The 19266-nt window shown below is 48.8% G+C and overlaps 1 protein-coding gene across 1 annotated transcript in view; it reads left to right on the forward strand.

The window, feature by feature from the left end:
* The window catches only part of LOC140898846 (antigen WC1.1), a 51438-nt gene extending 32373 nt beyond the window's left edge, over positions 1-19065 (forward strand). The window contains exons 5-15 of the mRNA XM_073313361.2: positions 4960-5277; positions 5357-5671; positions 8243-8557; positions 9131-9193; positions 9269-9583; positions 10040-10177; positions 13927-14022; positions 15476-15559; positions 16686-16775; positions 17399-17542; positions 18770-19065. Of these exons, the coding sequence (XP_073169462.2) occupies positions 4960-5277; positions 5357-5671; positions 8243-8557; positions 9131-9193; positions 9269-9583; positions 10040-10177; positions 13927-14022; positions 15476-15559; positions 16686-16775; positions 17399-17542; positions 18770-18918 (2027 nt within the window). The 3' untranslated portion in view covers positions 18919-19065. The remainder of the gene's footprint in view (positions 1-4959; positions 5278-5356; positions 5672-8242; positions 8558-9130; positions 9194-9268; positions 9584-10039; positions 10178-13926; positions 14023-15475; positions 15560-16685; positions 16776-17398; positions 17543-18769) is intronic.
* Positions 19066-19266: the final 201 nt, after the last annotated feature.

A 19266-nucleotide genomic window follows, 5' to 3' on the forward strand; every position in this document is an offset into this window, starting at 1 on the left:
ATATTATGATAGAGTCCAATTGCATGCACATATTCTATTATTCTCACCTACCCCCAGCTCCTGCCTCCTTCATTGCACAGGGAGGATGGTGCTCAGGGGATGGAGGAGCTGTAAAATATTTCTTTTTATCCTCATCATTCAAGCTGTGACCCAGGGCCTTATTCACTCTACAGACCGTACAAACACTGCACTGAATACAGAATTATTCATTTCTTCATTGGCTTTTCTATTGTGCTCATTACAGTAGTGTGAGAATGCACCACAAACATTAATGAATTTGTCTTCATAACACCCCAGGAGAGAGCAGACTCTTATGAGATCCATTTCAAAAGTGACTTAGGCACTTAGAGGCCCAAGAATAATATTTTCAAAAGGCCTAAGTGACTTAGAGACTTAAATCCTATTTTTTCTAGTAACATAGGAGTCCAAGAACCATACAGACTTCCCCCCCTTGCTGCCTAAGTCACTTCAGAAAATGGCACTTAGGCTCCTACATCATTTAGCTGCCTTTGAAAATTGTACTTACAACGATTAAAGCCAAAATTCCCAACCTGCTACTTATTTGGGGTGATTGGGCAGCAACCTGAGACCCTCAGGGCCTGATTCTCCAGAGTACTCACCATTTCTGCAACGCTTTATGTGTTCAAAGTACTCTCCAGACATTAATAAAGCCTCACCAAACTCCAGGGAAGTAGGTGGGTAAGTATTATTATTAGCTCCCGTGACAGGTTGGATCACAGAAACCCCTTGGGGGCTGCCACCTGATGTGCCAAGACTACTTCTGCCCCTGCTTTCCCTGCCAGCTTAGGACTCCAGCACCCTGTCTTGCTGAGCCAGACATGCCAGTCTGCTCCAGCACAGACCCAGGGTCTGAAACACATGCCCCAAAGCTGCAGACTTAACTGAAAGCAATTTAGGAAGTGTTCTTGTCTTTAACACTCAGATGTCCAACTCCCAATGGGGTCCAAACCCCAAATAAATCCATTTGACCTTGTATAAAGCTTATACAGGGTAAGCTCATAAATTGTCCACCCCCATAACACTCGGAGAGAGATATACACAGCTGTTTACCGCCCCCCCCGGTATTAATACATACTCTGGGTTAATTAATAAGTAAAATGTGATTTTATTAAATGCAGAAAGTAGGATTTAAGTGGTTCCAAGTAGTATCAGACAGAACAAAGTGAATTACCAAGTAAAATACAATAAAACATGCAAATCTAAGCCGAATACAGATAAAATCTCACCCTCAGAGATGTTTCAATAAGTTTCTTTCACAGACTGGATGCCTACCTAGTCTGGGCACAATCCTTTCCCTGGTACAGCCCTTGTTCCAGCTCAGGTGGTAGGGAGGGGATTTCTCATGATGGCAGCCCCCTTTGTTCTGTTCCACTCACTTATATATCTTATTTGCATAAGGCGGGAATCCTTTGTTCCTCTCTGGGTTCCCACCCCTCCTTTTCAATGGAAAAGCACCAGGTTAAAGGTGGATTTGAGTTTAGGTGCCATGATCACATGTCACTGTAAGACTTCATTACCCACTTGCCAGCATACAGGAAGATTTAGAAGTAAAACAGAGCCATCTACAGTGGATTGTCCTGGTTAATGGGAGCCATTAAGATCCCAAACCACCATGAATGGCCCACACTGTACATAACTACAATAGGACCTCAGAGTTATATTTCAAATTTCTAGTTTCAGATACACAAGTGATACATTTATACAAATAGGATGACCACACTCAGTAGATTATAAGCTTTGTAATGATACCTTACAAAAGACCTTTTGCATGAAGCATATTTCAGTTACATTATATTCACACTCATCAGCATACTTTCACAAAAGCATACAGAGTGCAATGTCACAGCTCCATTTTACAAATGGTGAAATGGAGAGAGAAAAGCAAAGTGACTTGCCAAAGGCCACTGAGTGAGTCAGCAGCGGAGACAGGATAAAACTCAGTGTTTTGACTTGCAGCCCTGTGCTCATTCCACCCGACCTCGCTGCCTGACTGCAGAAGAGCAGAGCAGCCACATCTTGTCTTGAGCCTAGCGGCAGTTGTGAATACTCAATACTTCTGCAAATCAGACCCCATAAAAACTGGCTTCAGACACCTGCTCAGTATCACCTGTGAAGTCTGTAGCAGAGGCAGGAACAGAACTGAGCTCTACTGAATGACGGTCACTGCTCTTAACAAGAGCATCCTAGTTCTTCCTGCGCTCCCCTGCTCGTTCTCCACAGGTCTTCCAGTTTCTAAAGTGAATGAGGCAGGGGTCATACAAGCAACAGCCTAATGCTGCACAACCCTGATTTATCCATCCTGGGCACTCAAAGTGGCCAGGGCCCTGCAGGAAAATAATTCACTGGAAAATTCATTTTAATGGCCAGCCAATCTGGTTCCCTTGTGCCTAAATGGAGCCCGTCTTATGGGTCTATAGATCCACAGAGTTTTAAGACCCAAAAAGGCCATTGTGATCATCTGCTTCTCCCCTCACCACAGGGACCCTTCCTGCTTAATGAAGTTTCAGCTCCCCTCTCTGCCCCATTTTCAGATCCATGAACAGAGTCTCCATAGGGCTTCTTGCCTGGCTGGAACTGGGGTCCTTAGAGAGAAACCTACTGCAGAAGCCCTGGATTTCAACCTTCTTCCTAATAATGGACACGTAGCTTCCAGGATTGGCTTCCACAGAGGCCAGGGTCACTGGTGCCGTTACACACCATGACTAAGCCGATGTGGCCCTGCCCAGAACTCTCAACAGACATCTACTCTCCTCTTTACAACTGATAACTTTGTACCTTGGGGGCAATTCACCTGGCAGTTCTGCTTCTCACAGAGGCTGCTACGGGCATTCCAACCTGAATTCCCTGCAGCCCTGCCCGGACTCTCCTAACTAGCTACCCAGCCCAGACCCTGGTTCTCGGAGGGAACTCCTCAGCACATGAAGATGCTGATTTCTCCCTACAATTGCTGGAAGGAGAATTCCATCTAAGGAAAAACACCTGGTCCCTTCCATAGGACCTCCATCTGCCATGATCCCATCTGGCCTTCCTGAGGGGCTGTGGTACCCAGTTATACCCATGAGCCTCCCCGGGAAGCCCCAGATCTACTCTCTGCCCTCACACTACACTAGTGGCATACCTAGGACAGGAAACTTGGGTGGGCCCCACCTTTCGGGGGTGGGCAGTGACGGGAGGAGCAGAGGTTGGGGTGCAGGAGGAATCCGGTGCCCTGGGAAGGGGACAGGAGGAATGGGGGCTCTCCTCCCTCCACCCCTTCCAGCCGGCCCTTACCACTCAGCAGGCACCCAAAGCTGAGGCTGCCTGGGGCACACAGGCTGCGGGGCGTGCCTAGGGTAACCAGATAGGAATTGTGAAAAATTGGACAGGTGGTGGGAAGTAATAGGCACCTATATGAGAAAAAGCCCCAAATATCAGGACTGTCCCGATAAAATCGGGACATCTGGTCACCTAGGCGTGCCTTTTGGGCAAAGTGGGGTCCCACTAGGGCTCGAGCTCTACTCACCCTTCCTGACCTTGGCTCATTGTCCGTCAGCCCAGCCACATCCCTTTCCTGCCGGTGCCGGGAGCTGCTGCCCCGGTCTCTGACCCCAGCACTAGCCCCACGCAGACCTGCCCTCACGAGGCACACCCCACGCGGGGCTAGTGCTTGGGTCAGAGACTAGGGAAGCAGCGCACGGCGCCAACAGGAGAAAGATGCAGCCAGACTGATGGACACCGAGCTGGGGGTGGGAGTCCCAGCCTGTGGATTCGGGAGCTCCGGCCCTGATTTGGGTGGGCCTGGATGATCACTGGGTGGGCCACAGCCCACGCATGGCTACACCCCTGCACTACACTAGCTGCATGCAGGCAGTCTCCTGGTCCAGTCTTAGGGCGAAGTCCTGGCTCCGCTGAAGTCAATGGAGTTTTTACCATTGCCGTCAGTGGGGCCAGGATTTCACTCTTACCCTTGAAATGTTATTTGGCTACTGAGATCCTTGAGCTGGTTGGATCCAGTGCGCACACACTGCACCCGTCAGATTGCCATACTAGTACATACTGTACCCGACACAGCCAGTGGGTGTGCCCTGCACTGACTCTGCTGTTGTCTTTTAACATTGTCAGTCTCTCCTGGCTGCACCTGGCTCTGAACTCTGGGAGTAATTCCTAACTTACCACCTTGTAATCAGAGTCTCTGGTTCTGAGATACACTCAAAGACTGAGATTCACATCCCAAGGGAGTCAGAATATTCACCAACAAAGCATGTCCCCTTCCCCACCCCGCACACAACCTGCTTCTTGTGCTATGAATTGATCAGCTGGAATCTCACGTTAGACTCAGAGATGACACCATAGTTCAGGGGACAGCTCCAGTCAGAACCACCAGTGCCAGGAACTATCTAACACTGGACCCAGGTGAACCAAGAAAGTTGCCACCTACTGAGTAAAGATCAGAGGGAACTAAGGGAATTTACCAATAATAACCTGTTCCTGACCTCCATGAACCCTGCCCTTCCATTGGCCAAACTCCCTCAAGGCAAACTTGCCTAAATCATTCACGACCCACCTGCTAAGTGCTTGTGCAGACACCATTCACTGGCTTCCAGGCATTTAAGCCTGGATAAAGTGACTATAAACCTCAGCAGCCATTCCACCACCACACACAGAGACTATTTTCCCAATCAGTAATCTGCAGGAATTCCCTCGCTCACACATTTAGAGAGTCCGTTGGCAAGCCCTTGTGTCAAGCTCAGAGTTTTACAATCCTTACAGCACCTTCCACTTGTAGATTCACAGGAATAAGTGTCTTCTGACAGAGGTGGTTCTCTTTCCCACTGTGACACACTCTGATCACTGGCTTATACCTTCTTATTGAGAAATAGTCCACAATTTCATGTGCATTATTTCTAATGTGTAAGAGAGAGTGTTATTCAGTGAATTTCCCATCTCTCCTGAGCCCAGGTCACTCTGAATCACTCAGACTTCTGAATGGAGAGAGCCGGTGTGATGGGAGAGTGGAGATTTCCCTCCGTGGTGTGTGGGGCAGAGTGCTGGATGACCAGTGGGACATGAATGATGCCAGCGTGGTGTGCAGGGAGCTCCAGTGTGGAGTCGCTGAGAAAGTTTTTACCCCCCTGAAGTCTGAGAATGGAACGGGCCCTGTGGGGCTGAGAAGGGTCCAGTGTGCAGGAAATGAGACTCGTCTGACTCTCTGTGACATCTCCACGTCTGAGACAGCCCAGGCAGGAATTGCTGAGGACGTCGGTGTCTTTTGCTCAGGTGATTCATTTCCAAATCTCACAAACATTTTCTGTTCAGTAGGAAAATATATATTAACAGTTGTGATCTATCCCTGCAGGGAGCCGGCAGATCAGACTGGTGAATGGGACAGGTCGCTGTGCCGGGAGAGTGGAGATTTATTACAATGGCAGCTGGGGGACAGTCTGTGATGATTCCTGGGATCTGTCAGATTCTGATGTCGTCTGCAAACAACTGGGATGTGGACATGCCATCAATGCAACTGTCTCTGCTCATTATGGGCAAGGATCCGGGCAGATCTGGCTGGACGATGTGAACTGCTCTGGGAACGAATCCGATCTCTGGGCGTGTCCTTCCGGGGGCTGGGGCCAGCACAACTGCAGACACAAAGAGGACGCGGGAGTTCTCTGCTCAGGTCTGTTCTGGGAATGCTCACGTGAGCCTGGTTACCAGGGGATTAAATGGAGGGGGCAGATGTTTAAGGAGATTGCTGAGAATGACACTCTCCCTGACTGTCTCTGCCTCCCTTTCCCTTGTGTAACTACCTACCAAGGTCACCATAAGAAAGTCCTCAGCTCCCACCCAGAGGTGTTGGAGATATTGAAAGATTTCCCTAATGCTAGAAGGCTGCATCTCAGGTATCTGAAGGTGATTGTATCATGGAAAGCAGTGACTGAAAAGGATGTAGGGTCCTAGTGGAGAAATAACTGAACATGAGCTCCCAGTGCCATGTGTGGCAAAACGGGCTCAGGCGAACCTTGGATGTATAAACAGGGGAGTAGTGAGTAGGAGTAGGGACTAAATTTTACTGTTGTACATGGTGCTGGTGAGACAGATACTGGAATACTGTGTCCAGTTCTTATGTCCACAAAAATTGGAGCAGAGAAGAGCCACAAAAGTGATCTGATGAATAAAAGCCTTACGGTGAGAGATTTCAGATGCTGAATCTGTTTAGTTTATCAAAACGACCAAGAGGTAACTTGCTTATAGGGCATAAGTCCCTTCACAAGGAGAACATACCACTTCCTAAAGGGCTCTTTAATCTAATGCAGAAAGGCAGAACAAGAGTCGATGGCTAGAAGCTGAAACCAGACAAATTCAGATCAGAAATAAGGCCCAGGTTTTTAACAGGGAGGGTGATTAACCATTGGAACAAACTACCGGAGAAATGGTGCATTCTGCATCTCTTGAAGTCTTCCTGTCTAGACTGGATGCCTTTCTGGAAGCTATGCTTACGTCAAACTCAAGTTATTAGGCTCTATGCAGCTGTTTTACAGAAGGTCAGACTATTTGATCTCATGATCCCTGTCACACTGTCTGGAGAGGCTCACGGCACTGAGTGCCCACCTCAGGGCAGATGGTGAGAAACAAGGCAATACCCCAAACTGCTGATGTGTTCTATAAGTAGATTTCACCAAGCCTGTAACAGATGTGAACTCCTGAAACAATGTTCCCTCTAATTTTTACATCCATGTGCGGAATGAATTTTGTTCTGTGCACCAGTCTAGAGTTGATGTGTGGTGGGGTTGGGGCTGAGGGGTTCAGAGTGTGGGAGGCAACTCAGGGCTGGGGCAGAGGGTGGCTGTGCACAGGGTGAGGGCTCTGACTGGGGGTGCGAGCTCTGGGGTGGGGCCAGGGATGAGGGGTTTGTAGTTCTGGCTGCCCAAGGGGCTGCAGCGGGAAGAGAGGACTCCCCCAAGGCCTCTCTTGCTGCAGCAGCCTGGGGCCAGGGGAGAGGCACGTCTCCCCACTGCGGCAGCTCCAGGGCTGAGGAAGAGGTGCTTCTCCACTCTAGGCCCCTGTGGCTCCTTGCCTACGTGGCCTTTGATAGCCTTCTGTGCGTCCATATGGCCACGCAGCTCAGAGGGAACTTAGTCCTGGATCACTGTATCTATCTTGCCATGGAGTCACAGACCGTCCCCTTAGACTCTCCAGTCTATTGTCACCCAAACAAACTGGACTTAGGGATAAGTTGTCACTTACACCAAAAATCACATCACATTCAGGTTTCTTCCAATCCCAAGAGACCAGCCACTTACTCAGATCACTTGGTACCCTGAATCTTACACCAAAGACAATGCCTGTAGCCAATCCTGTAATAAACTATATACAGGTTTATTCATTAGGAAAAAGAAATAAAATGGCTGTTTACACGGTTAAAGCAAGCAATCGTCTACACACAAATGAGTTACCATTTATATCCTCGGAGTGACAGAGTTGTAGTGATCTGTCAAGTCCAAATGTCCTTCAGCGCTGATCCAAGGGTAACCCCTTGGGGTCTCGGACTTCAGTTTGGATTCTTTAGCCCTGTCAAATTCAAACAGCCAAAAAGATGAAAAATCTTCCCATCTATTATTTTTATTTCCCTCTTCCAGCCTTCAAATCAATGGGATAAGACCTTCTGCATGTACTACATGCAGGGGATGGGCGGCGGGGATCATTCCCGTGCCTGAGTTCACAAGTTCAGAGCAAACATTTTCAGTTATAAAGCAAAACTTACATATGTTCTTGTTGCATGGACCACAGACATTACAAGTGAGATTAATGCCTGCAGCAACTAACCAGCATTTCATAAAGTCTAAACACTCAATACATTCTTTCAAGACTAATACCTGTTTTCAGCAAAACTAACACACATGTGACCCTTCCTGGTCTCCAGCTACGAGATTGTAAGTTTTCAGCCAAGGCCTGCAGCCTGGGCAAGAGCTGGCATCTGGCCTGCCAATGTCACAATCCTTCCCAGCCTTTATCTATTACAATTGGTATGTAGCCGCTGGTAAATGGTGGCCTTCCAGAGATGCCCACTGTATTTCGAAGGGGCCCGTGGTGTCTAAAAGAGTCTCTTACTCTTGGAGTGGTTCTCTAGCCGTTGCTCCTGCAGAATGATGCACAGGATCGTTAGCAATCGCTGGGATTTCACTCTTCAAACCCCAGTTCATTTCAGAATCAAATGATTTAAATTCCCTTTTTTTGCATTTTCTTCTAGAGTTCACAGATCTGAGGCTGGTGAGCGACAGTGACTGTGCAGGGCGGCTGGAGGTTTTCTACAATGGGACGTGGGGCAGTGTTTGCTCCAATCAGATGTCTGGAGTCACCCCAGCAATTGTCTGCAAACAGCTGAACTGTGGGGACGGAGGGCAGATTGCAAGAGACTTTGAATATGGACCAGGTTCTGGTCCCACGTGGCTGGACCACGTTGCATGCAGTGAGCAGCACAGCTCCCTCTGGCAGTGCCCGTCAGAGCCCTGGGATCCAAAGTCATGTGATAACCGAGCAGAAGAGACCCATATTTCTTGTACTGGTAATTCTGAAACTACCTGCATGTGCGTGTGCAAACCCACATGTACACGATGTGTTTAATTAATTGAAAGGTTAGGATAGAACTTTTGTTGTTGTTCACATCTCAGTGTAGGCAGATTTAAATTCTCAACACAAGATACAAACATATTTTCATGATGTTTTATAGGAACAATCATTTGTCTGATTAACAACAAACATGGAAGTTAATCAATTAATCTTAAAAGAGACCGGTGTTAGACACTGCGATAAGGTAGTCTGAGAGCCAAGAAAAGCCTCTCCCTAGAGACCATCATGAGGCAGCTCTGTGGTTATTAATCCTTTTGGGATGAACACTCAGAGGTGGGCCCAGGCTGTGCAATTTGGGTCAGAACTGGAATCCCCCACAAGTCTGGGTGCATGTCGGCCTGTGTGTCTGAGTAACAGCTGAATAGCAAATTAATTAAGTATTAAATGACCCAGAGTTCACATTTCAGTTCCCACAGTGCTGAAATTAGGGGTTTAAAATACAGATAAATTCTACTCCCACATCACAGACACAACCCAGTGCATTCACCTCAGCTTTTTCTCTCCATAGGAAAAAAACCAAAACCAACTCAGACCCTGTTTGCCGAATGCCCGAACTCTCCAAGCTGCACAGGTATCTCTGCTTCTCACTGTCTCCCTCTTGGTCCCTAAGTTGTCCCAGTAACATGTGAGGTTTCTGCATTTCTAGACCAGGAGAAATTACGCATCGTGGGAGGAGAGGACAGGTGCTCGGGGAGAGTGGAGGTTTGGTACCGTGGCTTCTGGGGAACAGTTTGTGATGACTTCTGGGACATGGCGGATGCTAACGTTGTGTGTAAACAACTGGGCTGTGGATCTGCTCTATCTGCCCTGGGCGAGGCTGCATTCGGTGAGGGGACTGGTCCCATCTGGGTGGAGACATTGAATTGCAGAGGGACAGAGTCATCTCTCTGGGACTGTCCTGCCAAGCCCTGGGGTGAGAGCAACTGTGGTCATAAGGAAGATGCTGCCGTGAATTGCTCAGGTGAGTGACAGGAGATGTTTCTGCTACATGCTGTAATATTCAGGGAAAAGGATGGTTTAGCCCACCCATCCCCTTTGGTCCCAGACCAGGCCCTCCCATCTCCTGTGTGCTGGAGCATCCTGGATGTTGAGGGGTGGAACCTTTGTGAGGTCAGACTGGCTCAGGCACCAGCCCACATAGCCCCTGTATCCATCACAGGCCGCACTGTGTTGGTTTGTTATGAGAGTCCTCATTGCTGCACAGAGCACAAGGGACTTGGGCCCTAAATCACTAACAAACAGGCCCTGTGCTGCTGTGAGGGAGTTTGTGGAGGTGACAGCTGGAGACAACCAGGGACTCTCAGAGGTGAGGATCCCCCCGGGAACAAACACGTCACCTCCCCCTTGCTACAGGTTTGTGGGCTCCCACGACTCTCACAGACTCATCTCTCCCTGTCGCTTGTTCATTTCCATCCAGCTCCCCCGCGTCGCCCTCCGACCGACAGTGGGAGAGTCACGGTGCCCGTGGTCATCTGCATTATCCTGGGGGCCCTGCTCTGCCTGGTCTTAGTCATCCTGGGGGCGCAGGTGCGAAGTGCCAGGGCACAGCTCAGAGGTGGGTCCTGATTGGTGTCACTGTGTGAAATGCTTCTGCAATAGCAGGGGGGCTGCAGGGTGTCAGGGTGAGGGGCGATACCAGGCTGGGTGGGCTGGCCAAGGGTGCCTGTTAACGCCTCTCTCTTTTACTATTTCATTAACTGTCCGGCAGTGGAACAGCCCAGCCATGAAATCTGGAGATGATACTGGCTAGGGACCTTTACAGTTTCAGAGAAACGGCATCTGTATCCCCACCTGCCCCCACCCTCCGGTGATCCACTCCAGGAATGCCTACTCAGGCCTCCAGCCCTCACCTGTCTCTGGGTGGGAAACCCCTGTCCCATCTCCTTGCGGCCAGGGGTTTTTAAGACTGCACAGTCCCCTGCCTTCCACTGTGATACCCCCAGCAAACCAGTCTGCCTACAGGCCAGCCCCCATGCTATGTTTTCTCCCCAAGGGCTATGAGCAGGGCATTGCCAGCAGTTACAAGTTACCACCCAGCTCTCTCTCGGCAGATTACACCTTATTCCGAGGATAAAAGTATGACAGAGAAAATATTAAAAACAATAAAAATTCCTCCACACTTGCTGAACATACCAGAATTCATCCATCTTCCTCATGGGCAGCCTGGTAGACCAACATCCCTCCAACGATTCAGTGTTGAGATCCCTATGGACAGAAGGTCCTGCCCATTTGCAGAATCAAAATGAAAGCCCTGGGTCTTTTTAAACTCAGCCTTTCATATCAGAAGTCCTCCTTTGTCTCTTGGTCTCTGGTAACCCAGTTTGAACCAGTCTGTATAAACCACCCTGAAGGTTTTTACCTTTCTGGAGTTGTTTACAATCTCAGTGATTCACCTTAATCACCCACCCACCCACACACACACACACTCACTCAGTGTTTTTTCTTCCTGGAGGAGCTGTGATAACCGTCCCACTTGCAGTAGAACATAAACCATTCATAGCTTTAATCTAGTGATTCCCAAAGATACTGCCTGGAGCTGCAGTATCTGCCACAGGGAGGGGATCTGAATATCATGAGGAGAGACATCATGGAAAAGGGACCGAGAGAAACTGGAAATATTATCAAGGAAAAAAGGTGTATAAAAATAGAGCTGTGGTAAATAGTTGTGAAAAGAGTGATCCAGTAGAAAAGACAATCTTAGGAAGGAGAAGTGTGGGAAAGGAGCATTTTATTGTCTTGTACTCAAGGCTGGTACTTGTCGGGGATTTTACATCTATAACACACTTTATACAAACATTAGCGACCAGCTCCTTGGCAAGAAGATAGAAGATGGGATTGCCATCAACATACATGTAACAGTCACAACTTTGCAGTAAGACAATGACTATAATCAGATCTCATGCTTCAGGGCTTCAGCCAGTCTCCTGCAGGGGTCAGGAAGGAATTCTGGGAAGACCCCATCTTTGTGTTTTGTTTTGCTTCGTTTTGTTTCTTGCCCTCCTCTGAAGCATCAGACTTTAGTTACAGAATCATAGAATCATAGAATATCAGGGTTTGGAAGGGACCCCAGAAGGTCATCTAGTCCAACCCCCTGCTCAAAGCAGGACCAATTCCCAGTTAAATCATCCCAGCCAGGGCTTTGTCAAGCCTGACCTTAAAAACCTCTAAGGAAGGAGATTCTACCACCTCCCTAGGTAACGCATTCCAGTGTTTCACCACCCTCTTAGTGAAAAAGTTTTTCCTAATATCCAATCTAAACCTCCCCCACTGCAACTTGAGACCATTACTCCTCGTTCTGTCATCTGCTACCATTGAGAACAGTCTAGAGCCATCCTCTTTGGAACCCCCTTTCAGGTAGTTGAAAGCAGCTATCAAATCCCCCCTCATTCTTCTCTTCTGCAGGCTAAACAATCCCAGCTCCCTCAGCCTCTCCTCATAACTCATGTGTTCCAGTCCCCTAATCATTTTTGTTGCCCTTCGCTGGACTCTCTCCAATTTATCCACATCCTTCTTGAAGTGTGGGACCCAAAACTGGACACAGTACTCCAGATGAGGCCTCACCAATGTTGAATAGAGGGGAACGATCACGTCCCTCGATCTGCTCGCTATGCCCCTACTTATACATCCCAAAATGCCATTGGCCTTCTTGGCAACAAGGGCACACTGCTGACTCATATCCAGCTTCTCGTCCACTGTCACCCCAGGTCCTTTTCCGCAGAACAGCTGCCTAGCCATTCGGTCCCTAGTCTGTAGCTGTGCATTGGGTTCTTCCGTCCTAAGTGCAGGACCCTGCACTTATCCTTATTGAACCTCATCAGATTTCTTTTGGCCCAATCCTCCAATTTGTCTAGGTCCTTCTGTATCCTATCCCTCCCCTCCAGCGTATCTACCACTCCTCCCAGTTTAGTATCATCCGCAAATTTGCTGAGAGTGCAATCCACACCATCCTCCAGATCATTTATGAAGATATTGAACAAAACCGGCCCCAGGACCGACCCTTGGGGCACTCCACTTGATACCGGCTGCCAACTAGACATGGAGCCATTGATCACTACCTGTTGACCCCGACAATCTAGCCAGCTTTCTACCCACCTTATAGTGCATTCATCCAGCCCATACTTCCTTAACTTGCTGACAAGAATACTGTGGGAGACCGTGTCAAAAGCTTTGCTAAAGTCTAGAAACAATACATCCACTGCTTTCCCTTCATCCACAGAACCAGTAATCTCATCATAAAAGGCGATTAGATTCGTCAGGCATGACTTTCCCTTGGTGAATCCATGCTGGCTGTTCCTGATCACTTTCCTCTCATGCAAGTGCTTCAGGATTGATTCTTTGAGGACCTGCTCCATGATTTTTCCAGGGACTGAGGTGAGGCTGACTGGCCTGTAGTTCCCAGGATCCTCCTTCTTCCCTTTTTTAAAGATTGGCACTACATTAGCCTTTTTCCAGTCATCCGGGACTTCCCCGGTTCGCCACGAGTCGCCAGAGGGAGCTGTGACACTGGATGGGCTGGACCAGTCCTCTGAGGTGATACAGAGAAACCTCTTTCGAAGATATCTGGCTGGTGTGTCTTTCCACATGTTCAGGGTCAAACCAATTGTCAGATTTGGGGTCAGGAAGGAATTTCCCCCAAGGTCAGATTGGTAAAAAGGGACCTTGGGGGATTTTCCTCTTCCTCTGAACCATGGAGCATGAATCGCCAGCCACGATTATCAAGGCATCTCTCAAGTAATCAGTTCCCTGCCACTACGGGGCCCTTGGGCATTGGTGGTACCTTACTCACTCCTGCTTTCTGCCTGTGGCACACAATAGCTTATTCTCCTGAGGATTGAAATGCTTTACTCGAAGTGCATCTTTGGGCTCAAACCTATTGCTATCTGGGTGAAATGCAGTGGCCTGTATTATACAGGAGGTCAGACTAGATGTTCTAATGGTCCCGTCTGGCCTTAAACTCAATGAAAAAAAAGATGTTCTCACCATTTTGCAGATAAACACCTGGGTGGGGGAAGAATTATTTAAGCTGCTCCAAAGGGGAATAGCCAGAAATAATGAGATGAGATTAAAAAACCATTTAAGATGAATGTGAGGAAGCTTCCTGACAGCGAATTAGCCCTGGGAACCATCATCAAAGTGCTGTTGTGGAAAGAAATACTGTCACCTGGCTCATTTAAATTCCAGCAGTGGGAATGTGTGGTAGGGTTCAGGCTCGCACTGGGCCCACGGGGAGGGGCTGGATGATCCCATAGTGTTTCCCATCTCTGGTTTCAATGACCCTGTGCAAACCCTGCCCTTTGTTTTCAGGCTCCAGAAGACCCTTGGATCCCTTCTCTGAAGCCGTGTACGAGGAGATTGATTATAACCTGATGAGAAAAAAGCAGGAGATGTTCAGTCGCTCAGGTCTGTGGGTCTCACTCTTAACAGGGAGCAGCTATCTAATGCCCTGTCCATCTGAGGCCCTGACCCAGAGTTAAATCGCTGCAGCTTCCGCCCTGTGAGCTTGTCATTGGAGCTGGGCACAAGTCTCCATTGCGAAATGTTTTGGTGAAAAATGGAGATTCAGAGACACCCAAACATTTCACAAATTCTTGTCGATTTCACCCAATTGTTCCAAATACACACAGAACGATTCATTTCATTTCGACACTTTCAAAAGAAAACATTTTGTTTTTTTCAATTGGATATTACTTTTCCATTAGAAATTTCCTTTAATATTATCGGGAAAAAAAAATTAACGAATGTCCAAAAGAACACCAAATGGTTTCATTCAACATTAAACTTTTTTTTTACTTTTGCATTTCCCAAAAATTGCCCCAAAAAGTCATTTTTGGCTCAACTCAAAACAATCTTATGTTTTGCTTTTTTCCCCCAACGGTCAGAAAACCAAACCATCTGTTTTTTTTTTGCCAAGCTCTAGCTGTGGGAGCTGGGTCTGTGGTGAGACCAGCAGTTACTCATGTAGACTGAGGGAGATGGGTTTCCTTCCCACCATACACTGAGTGTCCCAATTCTAGGGGCAGTTAATTTCCCATCTGCCCGTCCTGCAGCCTTGGCGTGTAACCAGTGAGGGGTCAGGAAAGCGACTGTCTGGGGCAGGCTAAACTATCATTTGAAAACTTCTTTGGAGCAGTGGATGTTCTGTGCCCCCCTCCCACCGCAGCCACTGGTCTGCTGGGTCGGCTCCCTCCTGCCCCCGGAGCAGAGAGATCAGCTCAGGAAAGCCTCATGACTTTGAGTCCCGGCCCTTTTATCCTTTGTGCCATTTTGTCTCAATGTCTGATGGGAACATCCTGCCCAAGGGCTGTGCTGTGGTGGGGCTCTGGGAACATGCTCAGGGCATCTCCCAGCATCACTGCCAAGATGGTTACAGTGAATCACAGAAAAAAAGGGGGTACTTGTGGCACCATAGAGACTAACAAATTTATGAATCACAGACTTTGCTCTGGGCCTTTCTTGGTTTAATCTGGAAACACCACGGAGAGCTGATCGACTGATTCATGGGGGAGGTGGGTATTTACCCTTAAGCAGGAGGAGTCCCCTCTATGGCTGAGGAGGCCAGGAGAATTGTGGAACTTCCCTGGACCAGCAGCCAGAGACGGGCCTTTCACTCACCACAGCATCCTTCAGGTCAGATCGTATCATCCCCTCAGTCACATTTATCACAATAACATGGAGATTTCTCTTGGGGAGTCTGAGTCAGCCTCTCACCGCTCAGAGTTGCTGTGAGTCACCATGTCCTGTAGAAGAAGGTATAGACTGAGACTGGAAATCCTGCTCCAGGCCCCAGATGTGTTCCCAGTCCCGCAGTTCTGCTGTTCTCACTGTAATGAATTTCTGGTTCTCGTCTCTCCAGTCTCCTATTCAGATGACTCAGTGACGAAGCTGCAGTATTACACCGGGGACAGCGAGGGGGAAAACGATCCTGGATCAGAAGAAGGTAACGGGGGAGGGGCCGAGAGACCCACATCTGGGCAGAGAAATGAATTTCTATCACACTTTCTGCAATTGCAGCCATTTCCAACCCCCCCCCCCCCCACACACACACACGGTTCCCATTGTACACAGTCGGGTCTCATCCCATTGAACAGGATTTCTGTCAGAATCTCAGGATGGGAACATGTGACCATCTCCTGAGCACACACCCCTCGGAGTGGCTCCCAGTGACCTCCCCAGGTGAGGAGATGGAGGAGATGGGTCAGTCTCTTTGGGTGGAAGGGGTCAGTGCCCAGCAGGGCTCATCTCTTGCCCCCGAGAGAGAGAGGAAGATTGTCCTGTGTTATAATTACAGATGGGCTTAGCCCAACTCACTGATCCGAACCCACCAGAACTTTGGGGGGCAGAGGGATTTGCAGATTCTGACCCCAGCTCTGGATCTCCGTTTTGGGGCTGGCACCTGTCGCTGTAACAGGCTGAAGCAAAATCCTGGACCTGAACTTCTGGGCCTGGCCCCATCTCTAATCATAGACGGGGCGGCATTTCTCCCCCAGTTGCTCTCAAGGGAGTCCATGATTTGGGCCCTGTGGGAGTTTAGCCTGTGGCTGGGGGAGGAGACACTGAGCAGATGAGCCAGTTCTGCTGAGAAGCTGGAGCGCTGCCAAGCTGAGTCCTGGGCTGCCTGAGAGTCTAGTGAGGAGCAGGAGCTCACAAAGGATCAGGCCATTAACCTTCCAGCGGGAGCTTTAATTCCTGCAGAGGGGAGGTTCCCCCTCCCCAGTGTAACAGGAAAATTCAAACCTGTCTGCAGAGATCAGCTGGATTCACACAGGACGGCTCTGGCCTGGCAGTGCCCATGTTCCAACCTGTTATCTTAGCACAGGACCAAATCCTGCTCCCACGGAAACACGTGAAAGAGCTGCTGTTGGATTCTGCAGGGACAGGATTGGCCCCTTGTTATTTCTGGGACTCCTGTTTTACTGTAGTTCTCTGACTTGTGCCCTTCTCCCCATGGGCCCCTGTGACTTCCCCTCACACGTGCCATGATACACAGCTCTAGTTAGAAGGGCCACCTGCGCTGAAGAGACGCTGCTGGTGTCATGGGCTGAGTGTGGTGTTTGCCGTTCCAGGGAGAGTTTCCCCAGGGGGGTCTCAGTTGGATTACGATAACGTGGAGGAGCCTGCCTTGAACGACGTCCCCCAGACTCCAGACGGCCGAGGTGAGCAGTGAATCCGCCTCCTGGAAGCAATGTCACCCTGATGAAAAACTAACTGTATTTCCCAGTAGGGACAATAGTGGTTTGTTAAGAAAACCAGGAAGTTCACCCACCAGTATTCTGTATTGGCGTAACGCTGGGGGCGCTGACCAGGTGCATGACAAGAGCTGTGTAGAGGCCCAGGTGTAGGGAAGCATGTGATGTCCTAAGGCATAATAAAAGCCCATTGCAGGGACTGAAGGAGCAGTTTGCTCAGGAGCTGCCCACGTCATACTTGGCTCAGGCCACTGCCCCAGCTTATATACATCTGTGTCAGACATGCTGTGCTGGGGGGGACACAGAGATTTTGCACCCAAGGACCCATGTTCCAATCTTATTAGCTGGCTCCCCGCCCCCTCCACGCTTGTAATCTGGGAGCTCTAGGATCCTCACAATTAGCTCCTGAAATATATCAAATCAATGTGATATGTGAAATCCCCCAGTCTGAGGGTTCCAGAGGAGGGCTTCTCTTAGTGCCCTGAAGGTGGACTGCCCAGGGACCAGTGAGGCTGGTGCATCTGCAGCTTGTAGTTTATTTCTGTCTTTACTGTGAATATTCTCTTAATTACTTCCCATCTTCACGTCAGATGACCCTGCCCTGCCTGGAGATGTCCCAGGGGCTGTTTACGATGATGCCAGAGAAGTGTCTGTCCCTGAAGGTGACCCTGGCTTGGGGCAGAATGATGACAAAGGCACTGGGGCGAGTGACAGGGACAGGGATGCACAGACAGGTGAGTGGAGAACTGTTTGCACTTCCCAGTGTCTCTGCAGAGTGGGGTAGCTGGAAATGTGGAGTTCACAGCAAGGGAACAGCCCTGGCCAACCCAACACCTGTGAGAAAAACTCTCCTTTTCTCATCTCTCCATTCCCTCCCCTCAAAGAAGAGGATTCAGTGCCTGAAATAGAGAGAGGAAAAGTAGGATCTGTGCTGGGTGGTACTTCCTGGTCAAACCAGCAAGATAGCTAGGATTCCCTCAAGCTCTAGGTTCAAATCCTTGTGTGGCTGCCCTACTCTTGATGTACTGGATTCCTACCTATTTACTGAACGTGTATCTTTTGGGCAGAATCTTATAAACCAAAGTCATGTTACTGCTGCACAAATGCTAAAGAGCCCATGACACTTCCTGTAAAAGTCGGGCTTAGCCCATTATCCTTGGCCTAAATTTCCACTCCCCTCCCTGTTGTGCCATGAGCAGAGGAGGTGCAGTGGTGATGAAATGTGCATTGCTTAGTACTTGATGCTTATCTTCATTGTTAGGGCAGAGTGACAGTTCTGATGTCCTTAAGTAAGTGCTCCTGGCTGGTAAGTGCTTGGGATTTTTTTCACCAATGTACAGGTAGCTATAGCTGGCACTGTGCAGTGTTAGCTGGTCTGGAAACCAAAGGTTTTAATTTCTAGACTATGTATCGAGATGATGGATTAGAACTTGTTCTAGACCAAGCCAGAAGACTGAAGGGGGAACAAATCCTAACCCACACCATAGAGCAAAGGTTCTCAGACTGTGGAGCACAGAATATATTCTGGGGCAGTATGAGAAGCCAGAGCAGAGAGCAGCGGCTACTTTCCAGGTGCCCAGCTTCGAAGGCAGCGCCGCCACCAGCAGCAGCGCAGAAGTAAGGATGGCAGCGTATGGTGTTGCCACTCTTACTTCTCCGCTGCTGCTGGCGGTAGTCCTGCCTTCAGAGCTCGACGGCCAGGGAGCTATGTACTTACATGGCTCTTTGTGACTCAATGCCCGACTGCTTTTCATATTTAGTGAGAGTTGCACGTTGATTTTTGTAAATCGGTAGATGTACTTGTGTGGTGGGGGTGGATGGCATCAACTACAATGGACACAAAGAAGGGTGCTGATCAGATAAGTTTGAGAACCACTGCTGTAAACGCCGCCTTGCTCTGCTGCTGCCCATCACCATAGAGTGGATCCACTGACTGCATGTGTCTCCTTTGGTACTTTCAGGTGGGAGTCTGCACTCGCAAAGGAGTGAAGGTGTATCTGGGATGGAGAAGGAAACCTTGTTCCTGCCTCTGGGAGACACAGGTTATGATGATGTGGGACATTGTGATTCTGGGGGATCAATATCAGAACAATGTGATTGGAGAAAATAACCTTGTGCTCATGTAAATGCTTCGCCTCTTTCTCTTAGAAATGCTCCCTCTGTTATGATGGTCCAGAGACAGTCCCTTCCAGTCTGACAGACAAAGCAGGTGTTTCTGTAAGATTTGTGTGAAGTTGCAAGAAATACAAGTGTGAGAGGGAAAAGATTCATAAACTTTCTTTGTATAATTTTCCATTGTTTCAAGGGGTGGACGTTTCCTGCTTTTTTATGCCTGTAATTTCTTCATCTTGAATTTGTGCCTTTTTGCATATTAAATCCTTTCTGAAAGTCTTCCCTGTTGTGGAAGTGTTTCTTTCCAGATGAATTGTGCAGTTTCCAGGGTTCATCACAGGGAGAG

This window comes from Lepidochelys kempii, chromosome 1, assembly GCF_965140285.1.
Source record: "Lepidochelys kempii isolate rLepKem1 chromosome 1, rLepKem1.hap1, whole genome shotgun sequence".
Lineage (NCBI taxonomy): Eukaryota > Metazoa > Chordata > Testudines > Cheloniidae > Lepidochelys > Lepidochelys kempii.